This window comes from Helianthus annuus, chromosome 10 (assembly GCF_002127325.2).
Source record: "Helianthus annuus cultivar XRQ/B chromosome 10, HanXRQr2.0-SUNRISE, whole genome shotgun sequence".
In the NCBI taxonomy this organism is placed as follows: domain Eukaryota; kingdom Viridiplantae; phylum Streptophyta; class Magnoliopsida; order Asterales; family Asteraceae; genus Helianthus; species Helianthus annuus.
In genome coordinates, this window is record NC_035442.2 from 103,593,744 (window position 1) to 103,614,429 (window position 20,686).

General features: G+C 34.5%; 2 protein-coding genes and 2 long non-coding RNA genes across 16 annotated transcripts; 2 read left to right on the top strand and 2 right to left on the bottom strand.

Annotated features, from left to right (window-relative positions):
* The first annotated feature begins 1,941 nt into the window (after positions 1-1,941).
* LOC118483275 lies at positions 1,942-3,020 on the top strand. Its single transcript, XM_035978912.1, has 2 exons — positions 1,942-2,102; positions 2,207-3,020. Exons 1-2 carry the CDS (start codon positions 1,995-1,997, stop codon positions 2,873-2,875), a joined length of 777 nt encoding a protein of 258 aa, XP_035834805.1. The 5' UTR covers positions 1,942-1,994; the 3' UTR covers positions 2,876-3,020.
* A 2,779-nt stretch (positions 3,021-5,799) lies between these two features.
* On the bottom strand, positions 5,800-6,504 carry LOC110881847 (leucine-rich repeat extensin-like protein 5). The gene has a single exon (XM_022129993.1). The coding sequence runs from the start codon at positions 6,502-6,504 to the stop codon at positions 5,800-5,802; it is 705 nt and encodes a 234-aa protein (XP_021985685.1).
* A 4,884-nt stretch (positions 6,505-11,388) lies between these two features.
* Positions 11,389-12,940, top strand: LOC110881952. The gene is made up of 3 exons (XR_002559950.2): positions 11,389-11,570; positions 12,086-12,152; positions 12,762-12,940. It is a non-coding gene; the product is annotated as an uncharacterized LOC110881952 (long non-coding RNA).
* Positions 12,941-15,928: 2,988 nt separating this feature from the next.
* LOC110885230 lies at positions 15,929-20,043 on the bottom strand. Of its 13 annotated transcripts, XR_004870157.1 has the most exons (11): positions 19,844-20,042; positions 18,972-19,351; positions 18,773-18,885; positions 18,411-18,519; positions 18,118-18,209; positions 17,296-17,652; positions 17,175-17,204; positions 16,965-17,101; positions 16,677-16,806; positions 16,444-16,582; positions 15,929-16,158 (listed from the first exon to the last, which is right to left on the bottom strand). It is a non-coding gene; the product is annotated as an uncharacterized LOC110885230 (long non-coding RNA). The 13 variants fall into 13 exon arrangements; XR_004870160.1 differs by adding an exon at positions 19,448-19,503 and having other exon boundaries at positions 16,677-17,101; positions 17,175-17,652; positions 19,844-20,043; XR_004870164.1 differs by having other exon boundaries at positions 16,677-17,101; positions 17,175-17,652; positions 18,972-18,996; positions 19,211-19,351.
* Positions 20,044-20,686: the final 643 nt, after the last annotated feature.

A 20,686-nucleotide genomic window follows, 5' to 3' on the forward strand; every position in this document is an offset into this window, starting at 1 on the left:
AATAAAAACAAAGGTAAACATCTTGGTTTTGCTTTTATTTTTCTGTCTCCATAGATAATAGAATAATCTTTTCATTCGCTGATTTTTTTTTTTAATTTTTTATTTCTTTGGTCATAAATCTTTTTAATAACTAAAATAGTAATAAATTTATATGGAATCCCTATAGTGAATTTTTAACAGACTTTTTGGTATATATCAATTACCTAACATATAATGAGCAATCGAATATATGTTTTACCATCAGTATTATGACTGAATTTATCAATATTCGTAACAAATCGTCTCTTTGCCATCTATATATAGAATCTTTCTACTATTGCATCTTTAATTATTCAAAAAACTTGAGTAAATTACTTTTTGAGTTCTTGTGTTTTAGTAGTTTTAACCAGTTGAGTCTAAAATCAAAATAGTTTAACGCCCTAAGTCCCCAACCCCTTATTTTATAACATTTTGAGTCCCTATGTTTTACTGTTTTAATCACTTGAGTCTAAAATAAAAAGTACAAGTGTTATAAATTAGACTCAAAACGTTATAAAATGAGTGGTTAGAGACCCAGAGAATTAAATTTTTTATTTTGAAGTCAAGTGATTAAAACCATTAAAACACAAGAACAAAAAAATTAATTTTTTTTTTGAAAATTAAACTTCATTAACACACCTCCGACCCAAGCGGGCAAAAGGCCAAACAACTACAACACCCCCAACCCAAACGGGTAAAGGGCAAAGAAATTACAACATGTACAACAGTTATTTATACCACTTCTTCCATCTAATGTAATTACAAGATGTTCTGTTTTTGACCCAAACAAAACCACTCAAAAACTAATTTACTAAAAAAACTTTTTGCAAATGGCTACAGTAAGATAATATATGATATTAGAGTGATAATTATAAAATAAATTTAGTGTGCAATTAAATCTAACTTTGATGATGATTTATGTGTCGGAAAGCTGAAAAGATTTCTCAGATTTGTTTCACAAAATTGCCGGAATTGCCCTTACTATGCCGTGCTCGGTGCTCACATGAATAATTTGAGTTACATCATGTGTTCCTTTTTAGGCAAATAAATAGTTATGTTATTTTCAATTATTTGTTATATTAATTGATATAAAATATATATTTATATCAATTAATATCAATCATTTTAAAGTCATCACTTTTTTGGTGGCCATTAATAACAATGTTGACTATAGCTATCATGGATATTTGGTCCCATGACAACGTTAATAAGGACAACACTAGTGAATCGAAATCCATTAGCCATCAACCTTTGCTTTTTCTTTTTATTTCAAAATTTTTAACCTCTTACATTTCAAAAACTTTACCTACTTTTTAGTTTCAAATTGTTATAGGATTACAAAGCTAAGAGTAAATTGTTAAAATCGTCTCTGGGGTTTAGACATGTTTGTCAGTTTCATCCAAAACAACTTTTTTGTACCATATTGTCTTTTATTTTTAAGAATTTTTGTCATTTTCATCCAAACGTCTAACTTTTTTTGCCAAAATCGTCCCTAAGATTTGGGATCTTTTCCATTTTCATCCAAATGTCGCACAGAAAAAACAAAACAAATTAGAGGTTTGAATGAAAATGGCAAAAAATCACAAAGGTGAAAGACAATATGATACAAAAAATCACAAAGGTGAAAGACAATATGATCCAAATCTCATGGACGATTTTAGCAATTTGCTCTAAAGCTAAAGATAATTACATAACGCGTTAACATATAATATATAAAGTTGTACATGTTAATCAATTATAACATCAAATGATTATCAATAAGTTAATTTGTTTAAACCAGAGTTGAACTGTTTAAACTGAAGTAAATCAGCAGTGTCAACCAGGGAAAAAAAATTATATCTTTTTAGAAAAAAAGTAAATCTTCATGGAATTGGAAGTTAAAATAAATAAATATTTTAATGTTTGATAAGAAAACAAAATGATGAAGTACTAATGGTGTGAATGATACAGGCTTTTTCAGATCAGCATCAGGGTTCATGAACATATTGGTGGCAGCACTGAAGACCATAGGGGAGCACTATCCTAGTCGTCTACACAAAGCTTTTGTCATTGACCCTCCTTCTCTTTTTCCATATCTTTGGAAGGTAATCACTACAACAACAATATCAAATGTAACATTTCAATTTCATTATAAAAAAAACATTAATGTTTTTGGTTTATAATTTTTAATTTAATGATTATATTGTAGGGCGTCAAGGCGTTTATTGAGTTATCATCAATCACGACGATGGTGTCCTCACTTGATTTCGATGATTTTCCTGACTTTAATCACTTCACTCCATACCCACGAGCCGCATCACTTCGGTTTAATCCTTCCTCAGTGCCATCGAAAGGCGCCAAAGTTGGTTCTTGCTCTTCTTCACGCTTTTCGTTCACGGTTGCCCACCATTTTGACTCACTCAAACCTTGGTATCTCACTTTGACCGACAAACCATCATTTAAAGTGGGTCCCGCATCCACGCCTGTACTTGGGCCTGCCCTCATCTCACCTGTCAATGCCCGATCCTACTCATTTGCATCACCGACTGCAAGGAACATGAACACATTAAGGAAAAACTTCTTTCCATCAACTCCGTTACCACAAAAAACCCAAGTGATGGACCACTCGGGTGTCAACCACCCAAGAACCCCTAAACCATCATTCCTACACTCACCTGCCTTATTTTTCAAAAAAGAGTGCCACTTAAGCAAAACTGAAAAGTGTCGGGAATCGTTTATTCCGTTCCTGAGATTCTACCGAAGACCATACGATGAAATGATATATAGATCAAAGATGAAGCCTCCACTCGGAGGCCTCATTTCGATTGTTTCTCCACAAATCAGACGTCGCCACATGTCCGTCTCTCAACGGTATTGATAACACCAAAAGAGTGGTACATATAAGATTTCACATTGACATTGACAATATCAGGTGTAATAATTTATATTATCAATATTTATGAATTCCTATGTGACACAGCAAATCAATGTTGCTTTTAATATATAAGTGTGTTGTGCATTAATTGATTGTGTTACAAATGTTATGGTATAAAAAAGAAATAGACGACGTGCAAAGTAGGTTGTGAGTAGGCGTGCAATATATATGTATATATTATATTTTTTTTTTGAACAGCAACAACGAAACATTTTATTCATCATGGCCAAATCCCGACCCATAGCAAGATGCTATGCAGTCAATACAAACATCCTCAAGGAAACATACAATCAAGAAACAGATCTACATCCCCACTAAGCCGAAACAAAAATAAACAAACAAACAAGGAAACTCAATCAAGGCTCTAAACCCCTAAGATCGAATTTTTTCCAATCTTCCCACGATATCCCGGATATCTTTGTCCTAAGTTTTACCCAGTCATAAGCTTCTTCCTTGATGTCTTCCACGATCTTTGAAGGAGTTGCATTAGAATCATTGAAAACTTTGTAATATGTGGAATGGCAAAATGCATGGTAGACGGCGTGGTCGAAACGGTGAACACATGCATTGGAAACTGTTTATTGTTTCCAAATTAATAATATGTCATTCAACAAGACGAAAGTCAATTTTCTTTGTAATTTTCCCACTGTTTCATATGTCGGTCTTGGTTTCAGTAAACATATATAAATGTTTCATACCACAAACAATATACAAGTATCAGGTCTTCTGGTAAACCTTAAAAAAATAGCCGTTATAAAGTGGGGGTGGAGGATACTCATGTGCAATTAATGGCGAATGTTGTGGGGTGGATAAAGGGGACGTTTCCATTTAAATACCTTGAACTTCAAGTTGGGGCTAATATGATCAAAAATTGAGATCCGGTGGTCGATATTTAAAAAAAAGGTTATCATTATGGAAATCAAATACACTTCCCTTTGTTGGCCGAATCACTTTGATTCCCTCGGTTCTAAACGCACCACCAACCTACTACTTTTCACTTTGTAAGGCTCCGATAGGTGTAATTAAAAAGTTGGAGAAGTTGCGTAGGGATTTATGTGGGGGGCGACTCCGAATGTAGACAAATTGTTAGGATCTGAGTTTAATTGTTTGTGTTTGTTTTAAGAAATGTAAGATGAAAGAAGATAAACAAATGAATAATTGCTGCGGAAATGAAGAAAACTTTATAACACAAACAATGGAAGAACAACTTTCATCATAAATACTTTTAATCAAAAGATTGTATTACACAATGATTCAATACGTATGCATGAACTACTATCTCCCCCTCAGCTTGAGCTCACAATTGATTGTTCGTACAAAATGCAAGTGAGTATGTAAGCTGATAGAACAGTACAGACACTGTCTATTTATGGTACAATCCTAGCCACTGTGGCATATTGGCTGACGTCACCTAGACAGTGACATCTAACAATACTATCTGACTCTAAACACTGATAGAATTAAACACTGATTACTAAAGCGTTGTTGATGCTAACCGCTGATGAAGCTTTAGCAGTGCTTTCCACAAAGGTTGATCAGTCCTTTGACTTCTAGCAGATCTTTGACTTCTTCAGTGGATTGGTCTTCAACAGTCTTTACACTTCAACAGAGCTTTGTATTTAACAGACCTTAAGCAGATGTTAGATGCCTTTGTCATTGGAGGGAATAGAATTCAAAACACTGTTTATTAAGGATAAGTTGTTGCAGACCAGTTTTGGCTTTGTATCACTGTTCTCAATGGAAGTATCACATGAGCCAACAATCTCCCCCTAGAACAGATGATGCCAAAACTTTTCATTATTTTCTGATCTTTATTTCCTCGTCAACAGTTCCCTGATTTGACCTTTGAATTGAAGTTCAAAATCCAAGGAATATGTGTCTTCTTCATCCCTAATTAGTTGAAGGTTCAATAGATTTTGTAGGTCATCTGCATTCAGACCATATGCATCCTTCCTTGATATCTTTTCAACTTTACCATCTAATCTAAGCAAAGTCAATACGTGGGTGTCTGAGGCTGACTTCCACTTTAGTATTTTTGGATCAGATGACTTTCTAGGGACAAGAGTTATTTGTGATGAGTTTGGGGACTGGGGTCTGTTTGCCAACTGTTTGATTATTTTAGCAATTTGAACAATGAGTTGATTAGCAGCATTATCCATTTGGAATTGAATATGGCATCTGATCCCCTCTTTTCTGTACTCTTCAAACCTCTGCTCATCCTCCTCATCAGTCTTCTTTTGACTTTTTAGTTGATTCAAGGCACTTATGGGTAAAGCAGATGATAAGGCATGCTTTTTTGAGGCTTGGGTCTGTTGAGTTCTGCCAGTAGTGGTGTCAGGATAAACGGGCTTTTGAGGAACATTTCGGTCTTTCTTTCTAAGTTCTTCCAGTTTTCTATAGGTCTCTTCAACATTTTGCTTTAACCATCTGGAAATTGATCTTGCAAACCCATAATCAGCAGCCACAAGCTATGCTCTCATTCTTTTGAACCTTAATGCATCATCTTGATCAACCTGCTTGGATTTCTTCCAATTTGATGCAGTTTTCTTGATCTGAGGATCATTGTTCATCTTTGCAATTCTATCAATTTCTTCCTTGAGAGCATCTACGACCAATCTTTGAATTGGGCTCTGTTAGCTTTGTAGGGCTTGTACTTCATGATGTGGTCTAAATAGTCAACCCTTAATTCCTCTTGAAGCCCAGTATCCGGTGGCAACTCAGACATGGATTTACTGAGGTCTTTAGCAAAGTCTTCAAGTTTTCTGACTTTGCTAAGCCCATGTTGTAGCAGACCTTGGTATCTCATGTCCCCTAACCCTTTACTCTCTTCTTTGGCTATTATTCAGCTTTAAGTATTCATCCAGATTCTAAGGTTTTCTGAAGCTATATAGAGATGAGAAGGTTCTTTTAGATGGATCCTCTATCTTATAAAATGATTCCATTTCAGGTTGAACTGTAAGCAGTTCTAGAGGATATTGAGTTGCCAATGGAATGAAAGATGGCATGTAACCAGTGGGTAGATGATGAAGTGGATTTGTAAGTGGAGATGATGAAGGTGGAATGATTTGAGCGGGAGCAGATGATAAGGGGATTGGTGATGGAATCTCCTTATCATCATCTAGTACAACAAATTTCCTTTTGTGTGCATAGGCAAATTTGGGAGGTGGAGGAGTTTTTGATGGAGAAGGTGGTTTAGGTGAGAAAGATGATTGTGAATGGAATCTTTGGGGTGTTGGTGGTAGTTGTGTTGATGGTGGAGTGTTGAAATGGATAGAAGCAGTGGTTTGGCTATCAGCTATTGAAACCACTGGTTTTTCAACAACTGTTGGCCTAACATCTACTGATGTTTTTGTTGCATCAACATCTGTTGGTTTAGTGGGTGAGGATGGTGGTTCTGAAGCTGTTTTCTGCTTCTTTTGTGGTGGTTTTTGAGACGAAGGTTTGGGTTTGGTTTCAGCAAAGGATGCATGCTTTTTAGGAATAGCAGATATTTTGGGAAATGTGGCTATTGGCGGTCTGTTATTTCTAAAAGACTTTCTTCTATTAGAAGTACCAATGTTTTCTCTTTTCATCTTTTCCTCCTGTTCTTTCTTCCAATTTTAGGCCTTGCTTTCTGCTGTATCTTTCCTCTTCAGCTTTGATAAAATCTCTTCATCAGTATGGACATTGAGGGTCTCATCAATTCCCTTTTTCTTTCCAACATCTGATTTTTCAAAAGATTTTGCAGAAGTATCTTTGGCAGACCCTGGCTTTTGTTGTTGCTGACCTTTTGGTTTTGCTTTGGGATCAACATCCAGCTTTCTCATTGTATCTTTCTTCCCCTTTTTGGCATCATCTTTTTCAAAGATTGGTGCAGGGGAGGAGCCAGTAAGTTTAGTAAGGGATTCTTTGATACCCTTATGTCTGCCTGAGTATCCTTGTACCTGGCCTCAACCATTATTCTTATCAGTTCCGTGTGTGAGTTGTGGTCGATTTTAGGTAATTCCCTTTGAGCTGCTAGTATTGGTTGCATAGAATTTCATAACCCTTGGGTGATTTGCTAATGGCTAGGCTGACTTTTAGAAGCCTCCAACACTTGTTTCATCATGTCCTTCATTTCACCAACAATGTTTACAATGGTGGACGTTATACCTGTTAATTCTCTATATCTTAATTCTACCCTCCGCCATATTGGTCCGAGTCAGCAGGGATACAGTCCCGCAAGACCGGTTTAAAGTTTTAATAGTAGTTTATTTATAAGGGATTCAAGCCATTCTTACTTCCCCCTATTTGATGCTATCTGCCTCAAAGGAAGTCCTAATAAGCTTGAACCAAATCCTCGCAGGATCTATACACAGGACAAGGCAAGAACTTTACTTAAACCACCCTTCTAACCCCTTCTAGGTAGTTAACACGCTTTATATAGACCGTAAAGACACAAATGAGTCAATCAACAAATCATGAAGAGATGATAGAATAAAGTTCACTTTTAATATAAAAACTAGTTATTAAAATCACTAATACATACTCAACTAAAAAGTTACCAAATCTTGGAAATCAAAAGTAATAAATAAATGATTTGTCTTCACCAAGTGATGTAAGAGATTAGCCAAGCATGGCCTATGTGTGACAAAAACTCTTATGATCAATCTTGGATCCCGAGACTACTACACACACTCTAAGGATGGATGTTGGATGAATGTGGTGGATGATGGTGGTATTGTGGTGGTGGAATGGTGGCAGGTGTGAGAGAAGTGGTTTGCCAAGGGATGAGTTGCAAGTGAACCAAGCCCCTTTATTTATAGCTGAAAATAGAAGGTTTAGATGGCCCCGTGCCTGGTAGGTACGACCCCGTGCCCTTCTCCTTCTCTGTCTTCATTTAATGCGCTTGTCAGTCCAGATGCTCACACGGCCCCATGTGTCAACGGCACAACCCCATGGCCCTTGTACTTGTTGTACGATCCAAGATTTGCAAATCTGAGAGTTAACCACAGCCCGTGTCCATGAGACACGGCCCCGTGTCCCTTGTTTGCTTCTGTTTGTCTTTTTTTTTCCAAGGAATCTTGAGTGGGGCACGGCCCCATGCTTGACTTCTGTTTTGTTGTTCTTGGTCTTGGGGTTAAGCTCGGAGGGTTGGTATATTGTATCAACTTCCCTTTCTTTATATTCATGCTGGTTTTTGCCGTTAATTTGTTCCTTTTGTACATTTAAGCTCTTTTAATCCTGAAAATCAAAAGTATATAAAGAAACACACTTTTTTCAACATTAGTACTAAAAAGGGTTGTGTTTATACCTTATTTGTTATAATTTATATGTTGCATTTGGTGCATATCATTATTCACCTAGGGTAAATCACTTTAAGGGTCAGCTAAGTAATTTTCATGGTAAGTATGCACAACAAAATTGACACTAGAATAACGGTGGTCGAAATTTTTATAGAAATGACATTATAAATTATAATAATCAATACTTTGATGGTCGATCGAGATTTTAACAAAACTCTGGGTATATAAATTGAAAAATGTTTTAAAATAAGAATATCCAGAGGTCACTGAGTCCAAACATGTATAGGAACCCCCACGACCAAAGACCTAGCGGAAATCATTGACTGTTTCCATCGACAAGTTCTAGATTCAAGACACCCGTGATGGATACTGGAAAGAAATTCCTATTATTGATGATCTGGAAGACCCAAGACCGTAATGTCTTGGGTCCCCCTATCTAACTAAATTTGATTTGGTTGGTGTAGGAGTTGCTAAGGAGGATTATTAACTTATGGTATTTGATAGTGGCTGCTTAAGGCACATGACGGGAGACATGAGATCGCTGAGTGATTTTGAACAAAAGAATGGAGGTTATGTAAACTTTGCAGGAGCAAAAGGAGGTCAAATTACAAGTCAAGGGAAAGTGACCAATGGGAAGATAACACTAGACAAAGTGAACTATGTCGAGCTGCTTAAACATAACCTGATAAGCGTTTCACAAGTCTACGACAAGGGTTACTCGGTCCATTTTACAAAGTCTGAAGCTATGGTGTTGAAACGAGGTTTGGTGATACCAGATGATTGGATTGTTATGATTGAACAAAGGAAGAATGACACTTATGTCATTCTTATGGGTGCTAAGGATTCTTCGATGGTGGTTGCTTGTTTGTTATCAATAGTATCCTTGGTTGAGTCAACGTTGTGGCATAGACACATGGCACATATCCATTACAAAAAAATGAATTACATAATTAAAAATAGTTTAGTGGAAGGTGAATGTAGAAGTTTTCTGTGGATGATAAGTGTCTTCCATGTAAAAAGGGAAAACAACACAGAAAACCTCACAAGTCTAAAACTGTGAATTCTATTGCCTCTCCACTCATTTTACTTCACATCGATTTGTTTGATCCAGTGAATGTAAGGAGTATCGGAGTAAAGTATTATTGTTTAGTTGTTACTGATGACTTTTCTCGTCTTTCTTGGGTTTTCTTTTTAGTGTCTAAAGATGAAACAATAGAGATGTTGATCAATCTTTTTACAAAGTTGGAGAATCTTCTTGAGACAAGAATCAAACGCATAAGAAGTGACAATGGCACGAAATTCAGGAATTGGTTGCTGGATATATACTGTCTTCATAAAGGAATAGAGCAAGTATTTAGTGCACCATATACACCGCAACAAAATGGAGTTTTTGAACAGAAAACAGGGCTTGATTGAAGCTGCTAGGACTATGATTTCTGATTCTAAGCTTCCTGTCCTCTTTGGGATGAGCCTATGAATATAGTTTGCTATGTGTTTAATAGGGGTTTGACAGTTAAGCGGCGTGTAATGAACTGTTGAGAAACCATAAACCTAATTTAGATGGGCTTGAATCATTTGGGTTACCTTGTATTTTAATTAAAAATAACAACCAACCAAAGTTTGGTGAAATGGCAGACGAATGATTCTTCCTAGGTTATGTAAAAGGTTCACCAAACAAACGGGTTTTTAACACCACAAATGGTAAAATTGAGCTGGTTATTAAAATTGAGATAATAACTTATTAACCTAAACAATCAAGGCTAGGTCCAACAAAGTTATATGATTATGATAATGTCTTTGACTCATTTAATTTCCCTGAGTTTTCCGATGCACGTAATTCTAATTTAATTCGTAGCTTGATCAGGGATGAAGATGAGGGTAAGTTTGCTCCAAGATCAAGTGTCTCAATTTCGGCTGACTAGAATGCGACAAATGCGCAAGGAACGCCCTCAAATACAGAAATAATAGATTCAAGTAATAGTGGGAGATTGGATTATATTTGGGGAACAATCTGGCATTTACACCATCGCTATAAGACGAGCAAATAAAGATTATCCAATTGACAAGATAATTGGAGATCCTAATACAGGTGTTCAGAAAATGCATAAGTGTAGCATAGAGTAGATGTATGTCTGCTACGATCAAGGAAACTGGGATACTCAATACATGCTTGTGTAGTTGTTTTATTTCTCAAGTGGAGCCGAAGAATGTGTAGATTACTCTGAAAGACTATTCATGGATAGGATTTATTCAAGAGGAGTTAGCTCAGATCAAGAAGTTGAAGGTTTGGGAATTTATCGATCTACTTGAAGGTGAAACCTAAATTGGCACCAAATGGGTGTTCAAATGCAAGAAAGATGATTGGGGCATTATGATTACAAACAAGACTCGATTACTGGCTAAGGGTTTCAATCAATAGGAGGATATTGACTATAATGAAGTGTTTGCACTGGTTGCAAGTAGGGATGAGCAAATTGGACCCGGTACTGGTACCGAATTTACCGAACCAGCTACATTTTCAGTACCGACTTTTGACATTTTCGGTACCGGTATTTACCGTTTTTTACCCTCAAATACCGGTACCGAACCGTACCGTACTAGGTATATTCGGTACCGGTACCGGTACCCACTTTTGAGGATTTTCGGTACCTGTACTTTCGGTTCCGGTACCGAGCTCATCCCTAGTTGCAAGGCTGGAGGTGATTCCTTTGTTTCTGGCATTTGTAAAATGCAAATAGTAACCGCCTGTTGTGAATGGTAACAACAGTATTTGGGATACGAAATGACCTGCAACAGAAGGTGCAATATATTAGTGTGTATATAATGAGTGTGAACAGAAGGTGCAATACATTAGTGTGTATATATAATGAGTGTTATGTTGTGTATGTTTGATCTATGAGAGTTGTGTATACATGTGTGTTAGTTTTTACAAGAGTCAAACATACATAAAGAATTTAAAATACAAAAAGTAAAAGAGATGTAGTTATGGTATTGAGGTAACACCCCAAAAATATAAAACTTTGGGTTTAATATGTGATGTTAATTTAACAAGAGTTAACTAACTAGAAAACTATAACCCAGTTAGTTGGTAGTTTTGAAATAACTTGCTCTAAAGTTAAAACACTTGAACTAAAAGCTAAATGGTTAATTGAGGGACTAAATTAGCCAAAACTGAAAGTTTGGTACTAACTTAGTGAACAAAACACAAAATTCACCCATTTTGGGTGGGCATCGATCGAACAGAGAGAGAGGGGGCGACCAGGAGAAATTTCCAAACCCTAAAATCTCATAATCTTGCAAATTGAAGGATTAATCCAAGTAGAAATCGAGAATTGAGCCTAGAATCATAATCCTCATCACAAGAGGATTGTAAGGTATGTAAAAATTTAGTGAAATCCCTTAACTTGAATTTCTCATGATTTTGGGAAATCTGAAAATTTGATGTTGCATGTGTGTTATTTGGTTAGTTTAGAATTGATTTTGTGTTTAGGGGTGAGACCTAACCAATTCCATGTGAAATCATAACCAAATTCAGGGAAACTCCATGAACACCTTGAAGGTGGGTTGTGGGTTTTACATGATGATGATGAACTCTAGGGTTTTGAGTGGTTATTCTAGTATAATTCGACCTTAGAAGATAGTTCCAGAAAGATATGATGTTTACATGATATATGATGGGTTTATTGAAGTTAAGTTAACAAATTAGCAAGCCATAAATATGAATACGAATGATGTAGAAATTCTGCCCTCATAATGTTTGCTGAAATGCCTCAAAGAAGGCTTAAAAACTGAATTGTTAAGTTTTAAACGCATAATTATGAAGTGTGACGATTGTGCGATATGTATGTAAAACATGGAGTTCTAAACATAAAATGCTTGAACTCTTTAGGGAAGGAAGCCGGGGCATCTAGCGGACAAACCGGTGTGGATGCACGTTTGAAGGGTTTACTTTAAAGGTATGTAACATGACCCGTTACATTAAGTGAAATTAGATCATTGTAGTTGGTATAGTTGAATATCAAATTACTAGTTGTTATGAATTAAAGCGATGATGTTGTTATATTGAATACTCGGTTGAATGATGAATTGAACTCGTTGGTAGTTGTCATAAAGGAAGGAATTCCATAGACAAGCCAAACGGGTCAAATAATCAAGTGAAGCATGATTTACATTCCGGAATATGATGGATTGTTGTATGTAGTTGGTTATTATATAACGTGCTAGAAATATCAGACTTTTAATACATTGATACTATAGAATACTGAAATCCGAGGGTAGGGATTTTGGGCGTGATGCTTAAACCAAACAAAAACATAAAATCCCAGGTGCTACCGTAAATTACGGTGTTACCGTAATTTACGGTAGAGATTAAGGATTTACGGTGGATTACTACTGATTTACGGTGGGTTCAAGGATTCCCAGCACTCACCGTAACTTACGGTGACACCGTAAGTTACGGTGGAGCCTGGAAAACTTTTATATTTTTGTTATTTCCAATGTGATGTTAAACCTTGTAATCCTATTATTTATTAACATCAAGCTAATGATTTAATGGTTGATCATAGGTAATTAGGTGGGTCTCATGGATGGCGATCAAGTGATTAAATGAAGAACCGAACACTCCATTTTGAAGCTTCCGCAATGTCTTAAATCTTTTGTAGTTTTGTGTATGGGTGTTGAACACGGGTTGAACGAATTATAAAACGATTTGCCTTGGTCATTAGTTGACTAAGGTCTTGTTACTTATGAACTTTGTTAACAAATGACATGTTATTTAATCATAATTTTACTAGAGATACATTTGTTTATTACTAAAAATAAGTGAAAAAAATTTAAGGGTGTTACAATTGAAGATGTGAATCGCGCTTTCATTAATTGTATTTGGGCTCGGAGCATTTGGTGGCAGATTGCGGTCTGGTTACGCATCCCTCCCTTTGACTGCGACAAGCTTAAAGGACGCGGTTAAAGATTTCTCAGGCAACATCGGTTCGGCTAAATGGTTGAGAATCGTCCACTTGTTCATCTTGGCCACGGTTTGGCGGATCTGGATCACCAGGAATCTCCGGGTTTTCGAGGGGCGTTTCATCCCTACTCGAAGAACTGTGGATTACATAAAAGAAGTTGCCTTCCTTTGGGTTACGCACCGCTCGAATCTTCCCAAGCCGGACTGGGAGAAGTGGGTGGAGTTTACCATTGCGGATTTATTGTAATGCTTTTCATTTTCCTTGCTTGTTTGTTTTCTCTCGTTTCCTTGTTTTTTGTTTTCTCAGCTTATTGCTGGCTCTATTTAAATATATAAATAGTGAGTTACGTTCAAAAATAGAAGGAAAAGAGAAATATAGAAACGGATTGTTATGATAATGTTTCTATAAAAAAATCTGTATAAATATAGATTGAAGGTATAAAGTCGTAAGGCTATAGGGTGTGGTCATGACCCTCGTGATCACCATGACCCTCCATGTTAGTGCCATGTAACCCACCTCTAATTCATCATCCAAAATCACTACCCTAAGGGTGTGGTCATGACCCAAACCACTAGTCCCTTATTTATTTTAATTTATGTTTGTCTAAAGAAAAAGGAAATGATTTGTTGAAAAATGGAAAGGAGGACCATGGTTGTCATGGTTTAATCCATGCAAACCATGGTAGATCAATCAAGGAGGTGGTATAGCCTTCCATTCATATTCATAGGTGACAAATCATGTTCCAACCATAACCCCACAATATACATGTAAGATCTTTAACTATTAATACTGGTACAAGAGTATTTTTAAGTGATAAACTAAAAACATATAAAAAACTACCTTTATTGTTTTTGTTCAAGGAACAAGAATTACAATATCATACATTATTATTATAGAATATTTAAACTTTTGGTTAAAACTATACATTATTATTATTATTATCATTATTTTATTATTATTATTATTATTATTATTATTATTATTATTATTATTATTATTATTTTTCAACTTTTGGTTAAAACTTTTCAAAAATAAAATTTGGGCTATTCAAGACAATCTATAAAAAGAGAGACACCTGTATTCCTTTTTGAAGGAAAAATACATTTCATGCTTTCAAAGACAATTCACAAAAATGATTTGGTTTGACTTTTATGTTGTATTATTCTTTTTTCAATAATAGTTTAAATTATGTTTATTTTTAAAGAAAAAGTCTTTCTGACCTCAACAGAGAAAAATATTCAAGTAAGTAGGTTTTAAAAATTTAAAAATCGGTGGGTAGAGTTAAATAAATAGGAGTTTTGTGTAAGATAGTCTTTGTAAGTATTTGGTAGATGGCAGAGAGGGTAAGTAGGAATATGTGTCGTGTGATATTTTTCTATTTAAATCACAAAGTCAATATGGAGTTTGTCACACCCGTTTCTACTTGTCTTTTACACATTGAAATTTGAGACCTATTCCATAACCCCATAAATAAAATTATTGTTTACATTTATTGATCAGTAGAAAAAATATTATCTTATAGTTACTTGATCTAATTTACACTTGTTTATTCAGTTTATTATTTACTTCTTAACTTCTTCGAATAAGAATTTTCATAATACTCCAAAAGTAAGATGCTATACAATATTAAAATAAGTTAAAGTTAGCACAGGATGTCAAAATAACTCCAACTAGCATCTCATAGGTTTCAAAAACGTAACATAACAAATAATAGTGTGATGTACTGTTGGATATATATTATAATTAACAATGTTCTCATTTCAGTCGAAACTTAAACAGGTCCGTCTCTTTGGTTTGTCCTATTAAATAACAGTTTGTCGAGATTTTTTTCGTTCTTGTGTAGAGAAGATACACAAGTGAATATGTTCTCCAATGAGATGGCAACATTGAAAAACACCAACACGATCTAATTGTATCGGAAGCATTGAGCATCAAGTGAGTGTAATTTTAATGTATTGCTAATTATGGGATGTGGCATCTCGATCATGTTTGAGGGGTTTCATATAGTTAGAATTGTTTTAGGGGTAACTTTGTAGAATAGTAACTAAGTTTTAAAAGTGTTCCAATTAGGTCACTCAAGTTTTAAAAGTGTTCCAATCAGGTCATTCAACATTCATTATTCATTAAAATTAAGGGTCTTTTCATCCATTTCATAAGTAACCATGGTGATGTGGATTTTTGTTTATTTTTTCCCTTTTATTTGATGCTAAATTTGAGTGAATTGTAACTTATTTTTTTAATTTTTAATGTAATTAAAGTGTTTTAATTTTTAATAAATATAATTTCATATATTAGAATAATCCGATCCCGACATCTTATTCTTCATTTTTTTCTTGACACATAGAAAAAAGGACATGACTCGATTTGAATGTTAAGTTATCTAATTGGGACAAAAACGATCCGAGTGACCTAATTAGAACACTTTTGAAACTTGGTTACTATTATGTGACATATTCCGGACGTGAATTGTAACTTATTTTTTTAATTTTTAATGTAATTAAAGTGTTTTAATTTTTAATAAATATAATTTCATATATTAGAATAATCTGATCCCGACATCTTATTCTTCATTTTTTTTCTTGACACATAGAAAAAAGGACATGACTCGATTTGAATGTTAAGTTATCTAATTGGGACAAAAACGATCCGAGTGACCTAATTAGAACACTTTTGAAACTTGGTTACTATTATGTGACATATTCCCTTGTTTTATCTATATACTAAACTAGGTTATTCCTCGGGCAAAAACCCGGGTAGGAAAATTTAAATTACATTAATCATAAGTGTATCGATAAAAGTAATGCAAATAAAGTGACATTACATAAAATAGTCACAAAGTTCTTTATAAGCCGTGTACAAAAACATCAAGGAAAACACAAATATTGGTTATGTATACAACTTGGGAATTATACATGTTTGTTACCACTTGGACTAAAGGCTTGTGAATCGCTCTTGACCATCTTCTAACACAAGTAAGGTAGTTTGAATATTACACCCCCTGCAATAACATTAGAATATCTAAATATTGAAATGATAATGTAGAAAAAAACTAGGAGACTAACTATTTTTTTGTGTTATATCTCTAATGGTCGTGCGAGAATCGTTTCACGCATATAGCCATGAGATACACGAATTTTTAGTCGTGTATTCACTATGTATTAATTATGTAAACAACTAATAGTATGTACACACATCTATAATATGTTATACATAAGTAATATTTGGCATAAATCAAAGATCTTTATAAAAAATTAAAACATGAAAAAAGAAAATAAAAGAGTACCTGGATCTCAATAAGAACAGTAGAATAAGCATAAGCAAAAGCATTGTCACCGATGGCTTGAAAGGTCCTCCAAACTTTCTCTTGTCCGTACATAACTTAATTCAGCTATTAACCTCATGTCCATTCATTAAATTTCCAGCTATTCAATACAACGAGATACTTGAAATTAAAAAAAAAAGATCCAACAAACATAAAATAAAAAAAAACTACAAAAAATATTAAAAAAAAAATACTTGAGATAGTCATGGCCAGATGATGAAGAATGACAATTCCACATTATTGGACAAACTGGGGTTATGCATACTTTGAGACAAAGAAGACTACATTTCAAACTGGGGTTATGCATACTTTGGAATAAGAAATCTACAACAATAATGAGAAGCATAGCCTCAATATATGGCAAATAATCATAATTTATCCATTATGTTACATTTGGTATGTACGGTACTAAACTGTAAGTTCCAGTAAATATGTTTATAGAAGATATCGTCTAAATTCATCTTAGGAAATTATAAACTTACTGCATCGTAATTACGAGACTAGGTAGCCTTAAGTCCTTTCTTTTTCACTGGATCACTTTTCTCGGTGGAATCAAGCAACCATTAAATGCTCCAGGTAACGACTCAAAACGGGACCGTAACATCCCTAGGGATAGAATCTGCATAAAACATAATGTTTAGATCATAATGTTTATCAGTGAGACGTATTCTTTTCCATATAAAAGCACAAACCTCTCCAAGATAATGGAACGCCCCGTAAACCTGCATTTTATATTTACAAACTATATAAGATGCCAAATATTACTTAAGCACAAGGTATGTTATAAGATGAAAACTGAATTAGATTGTCAACCCAATTTGCACGCACTATACAAAAATTTGTCCTTTGTGATTTCATTTTTGAAAAAAAACCCCTTGGTTCATATAACTTTTCAAACTTGATACATCCATTATAATTTATATATTTTTTTGGCATCACTGGCACGTCAGCAGTTGACAAATCAGATAACACCAGTGGATCATCACCACCATTCTTCTCATCATTGATAGACCCCCTTGCATCTTCAACCTCACAAGATGCATCACCCTCTTTCATTGCAACCTCGGCTGACTCACGTTCTTCTTCCTCTTGCTTTACAACAGAATCATCCACCTCAATATTCATTGCTTCCTCGGGTTGATTCGGTGCTTCATCGTTTTCCTTGGAAGCCTGAGAAGGAATCAGACAAAGACAAATACGAATAAACAATTAGATCAACTAAAAACAACAACATTTGCAAAATGATATGCACTAAATTAAGAGCTGAATGTCTTCAAAGTTCAAATAGCATCAAAGGATTGCTGCCAGCGTTAGGGATTTGAAAGAGAGAAGATGATGCGGGCGGGTATGATGGATTTCGAAGAAGAAGAAGATGCGGCTAGAGTTTGGGTGATATGTTTTGATAAAACGTTGTCGACAATGATGGAAAGATGATCTTGTGAACCAAACGGGTCTTATCCGACACTAAAAGATTCACGTAAAAAAAGGAAAATCACATTCAAATTGCCTAAATCACCGACATGTGTCCCACACTTATTTTTATTGATTATATAGAATAATAATAATTTACATGAAGTAAAAATATAACTAACTACACATGATATGAAAAAAAAAACTTTAAAGCATCGTTCTTACTTGTTACACGGCTGTCCAAATCTATCCCAATGTTGAAAGTCTTGTATAGTATTAGGCATCCAGGGTAGCCAAATGAAGCATCACTGCCATTACTGTTGGGAAAAAAACCTTTAGGATTAAAAGCCCATTATTCCTCAGATAACATTAGATTTTTAATATACAAATTACATTTAACTTTTAATAGACAAATGACAATGACCTATGTAACCATCTGATAAACAAAAATCTCATATAGAAATATAAAGGCCCATTAAATAAAGATAGCATATGATACATGGGAGAGAGAAAGTAACCTCATTGTTTCCTTTTTCTCCTATTAACTTCCTCTGATCCTGAACACTTTAATGTTCCCCTTCCTTCCGTGCTAAAGTGGCCTTTAAATATACAATCTGAGAAAGCAAACTGTGAAGACATCAAATCTCAAAACAATTCTAACACATCTCTAGAAACAAAAAAAGATTGCTTATAGTATTAAAGAGACTGAACATATCTTTAATGTAAACACTCCTTTTCAGGCATAGGTGTTAACTAAAATTTTAATGACTAATTGAGAAATGAATTTAAGCTATAATAAAACCAAGAATGAGTGATGAATTACCTGAGTTTCAACAATACCCCTTAATCATAGTAAACCCATAATAATCCAATCATTTACCTGCCATTTAGCGGTGCCGAGGGCGATTTGTAAATCCCTTCGAAGTTCTTCTGTCTTCCAAACATAAGGTTCATTCAATGCAAGAATCAATGTTCTGTAATGTAGATTCCATACTTGAACAACAAACCAATTAAACAATTAAATAAACATACAGATCTGCAACACAAACCCTAACCGACAATTCTTAAAAATTAGATACCTGCAGGTAGATTCCTGGACTTCTTCTGCAGCAGAAAAGAACGGATCTTTCTCTCACCGTTTGAAATTCAACGCCATATCCCAAAGAACCAATTGAGTAATTTGAGAAAACGTTATAAATATATATACAATTCAACTTACCCGATAACAAAAACTTGAAAAATAAATAGTTTACCAAAAACAAATAAAAAACAAAAATAAAATCTGAATAAGAAGTTTAAAAATAAAATCGAAAGATACCAATTTATGTGCTGGTGGAACCCTAGCCGCCGCCCTTTCATCGTTGCGTTAAACCAAAACCATTATAAGACCACCATTGGGGAAACCCTAAATCAACCCATGCCGCTGTCATCGTTCTCTTTAGGCCACCACCATCACCATCTTCCTCATACGATGAAACAATCAAAATTTTAGAAAAACTGAGGTGATGAAAGGATCAAAAAGTATAAAATCAAATCGACTACAGAATCCATATACCTATCAATTTGATTTTGGAATCATCTTCTATCAGCCGATTCAAGCACAAGTGACACCTAATTTAGTATTATTACATAATTTTAATTTTAAATAGAAATGAATGTTGTTGTGAACTAAAAAAATTCTAAACCCTAATATTACGTGAGTTAAGAAAAAACTAAATGAGATTACACATATCATATGCATAATTTTAATAGGATTAAATCCTTCATAGACTATGTTCATAACATTCCATCTAGTCAAGAAAGAAATTACTAATCACACGCGAATTGAAAAAAAACATATCTAAATTGAAAAAAAAAAACAGTAATCAGAGATTGCTATCCTGATTGCATCTAACCCGATAAATAAACATATCTAAATTGAAAAAAAAAACAGTAATCAGAGGTTGCTAACCTGATTGCATATGGATCGCAGAATAATCAAGAAGAAGGAAGATGATTTTGATAGCTAGGGTTTAGGAAATACGTGTGGGGTGTGAAGATTCCTTTTATCAATTGGCGAAGAACGGAAGGACACAATATTAGCTATGTTTCTTGGGCGGCCGATCTATGGTTTCTTCAACTATGTTTCTTTAGGGTTGTGAAAGAAGAATGAGGAAAAAGGAAATATAAAGGATCCATTATCCATGTTCCGACCCAAATTAATCCGGATCCCGCGTCCAAAGAAAAGTGGACGTGATTTTCCGACCAAAAAGCAAAATTTAGAGGCCTCCTAGCTTGACACATCAGCAAAATTTAACACATTTATTATATATAATAGATTTCAGGCGTTGTCTTTTTTTTTTTTTTTTTCAAATTGACGAGTTTTGTATTTTTTTTTTGTTTCAAAATCTTGCATGATATGTCCTTTAAACCTAATATAGTTAATTTAAACTATTAACTGATGGGTAAATTGGTCACTTTACTTAATTTATTTATAAAACCATTTAAATAACTTAAACAAAATGAATTATATATCATATATTATATACACGGGATTCTGTTCAATTAAGAACCAACACAGTTGTGAGAACCATGAGAACTCCTACTTTCCGCGCGAGTTGGGCCACCATGTCTTGCACAAACGTAAATGAAAATGTTGTAAACACATTTGTGAAAACAAAAAACAAAAAAATTGTGGAGTCGGTAGTTACGCCTGATGTAAGTCTTATTTACGCCTAATGTAAATTTCATTATGGCGATGTAAAGTTCTGCATGCGACATTTTTTTTTTCTATTTTGTTACTAGAACAAATGAT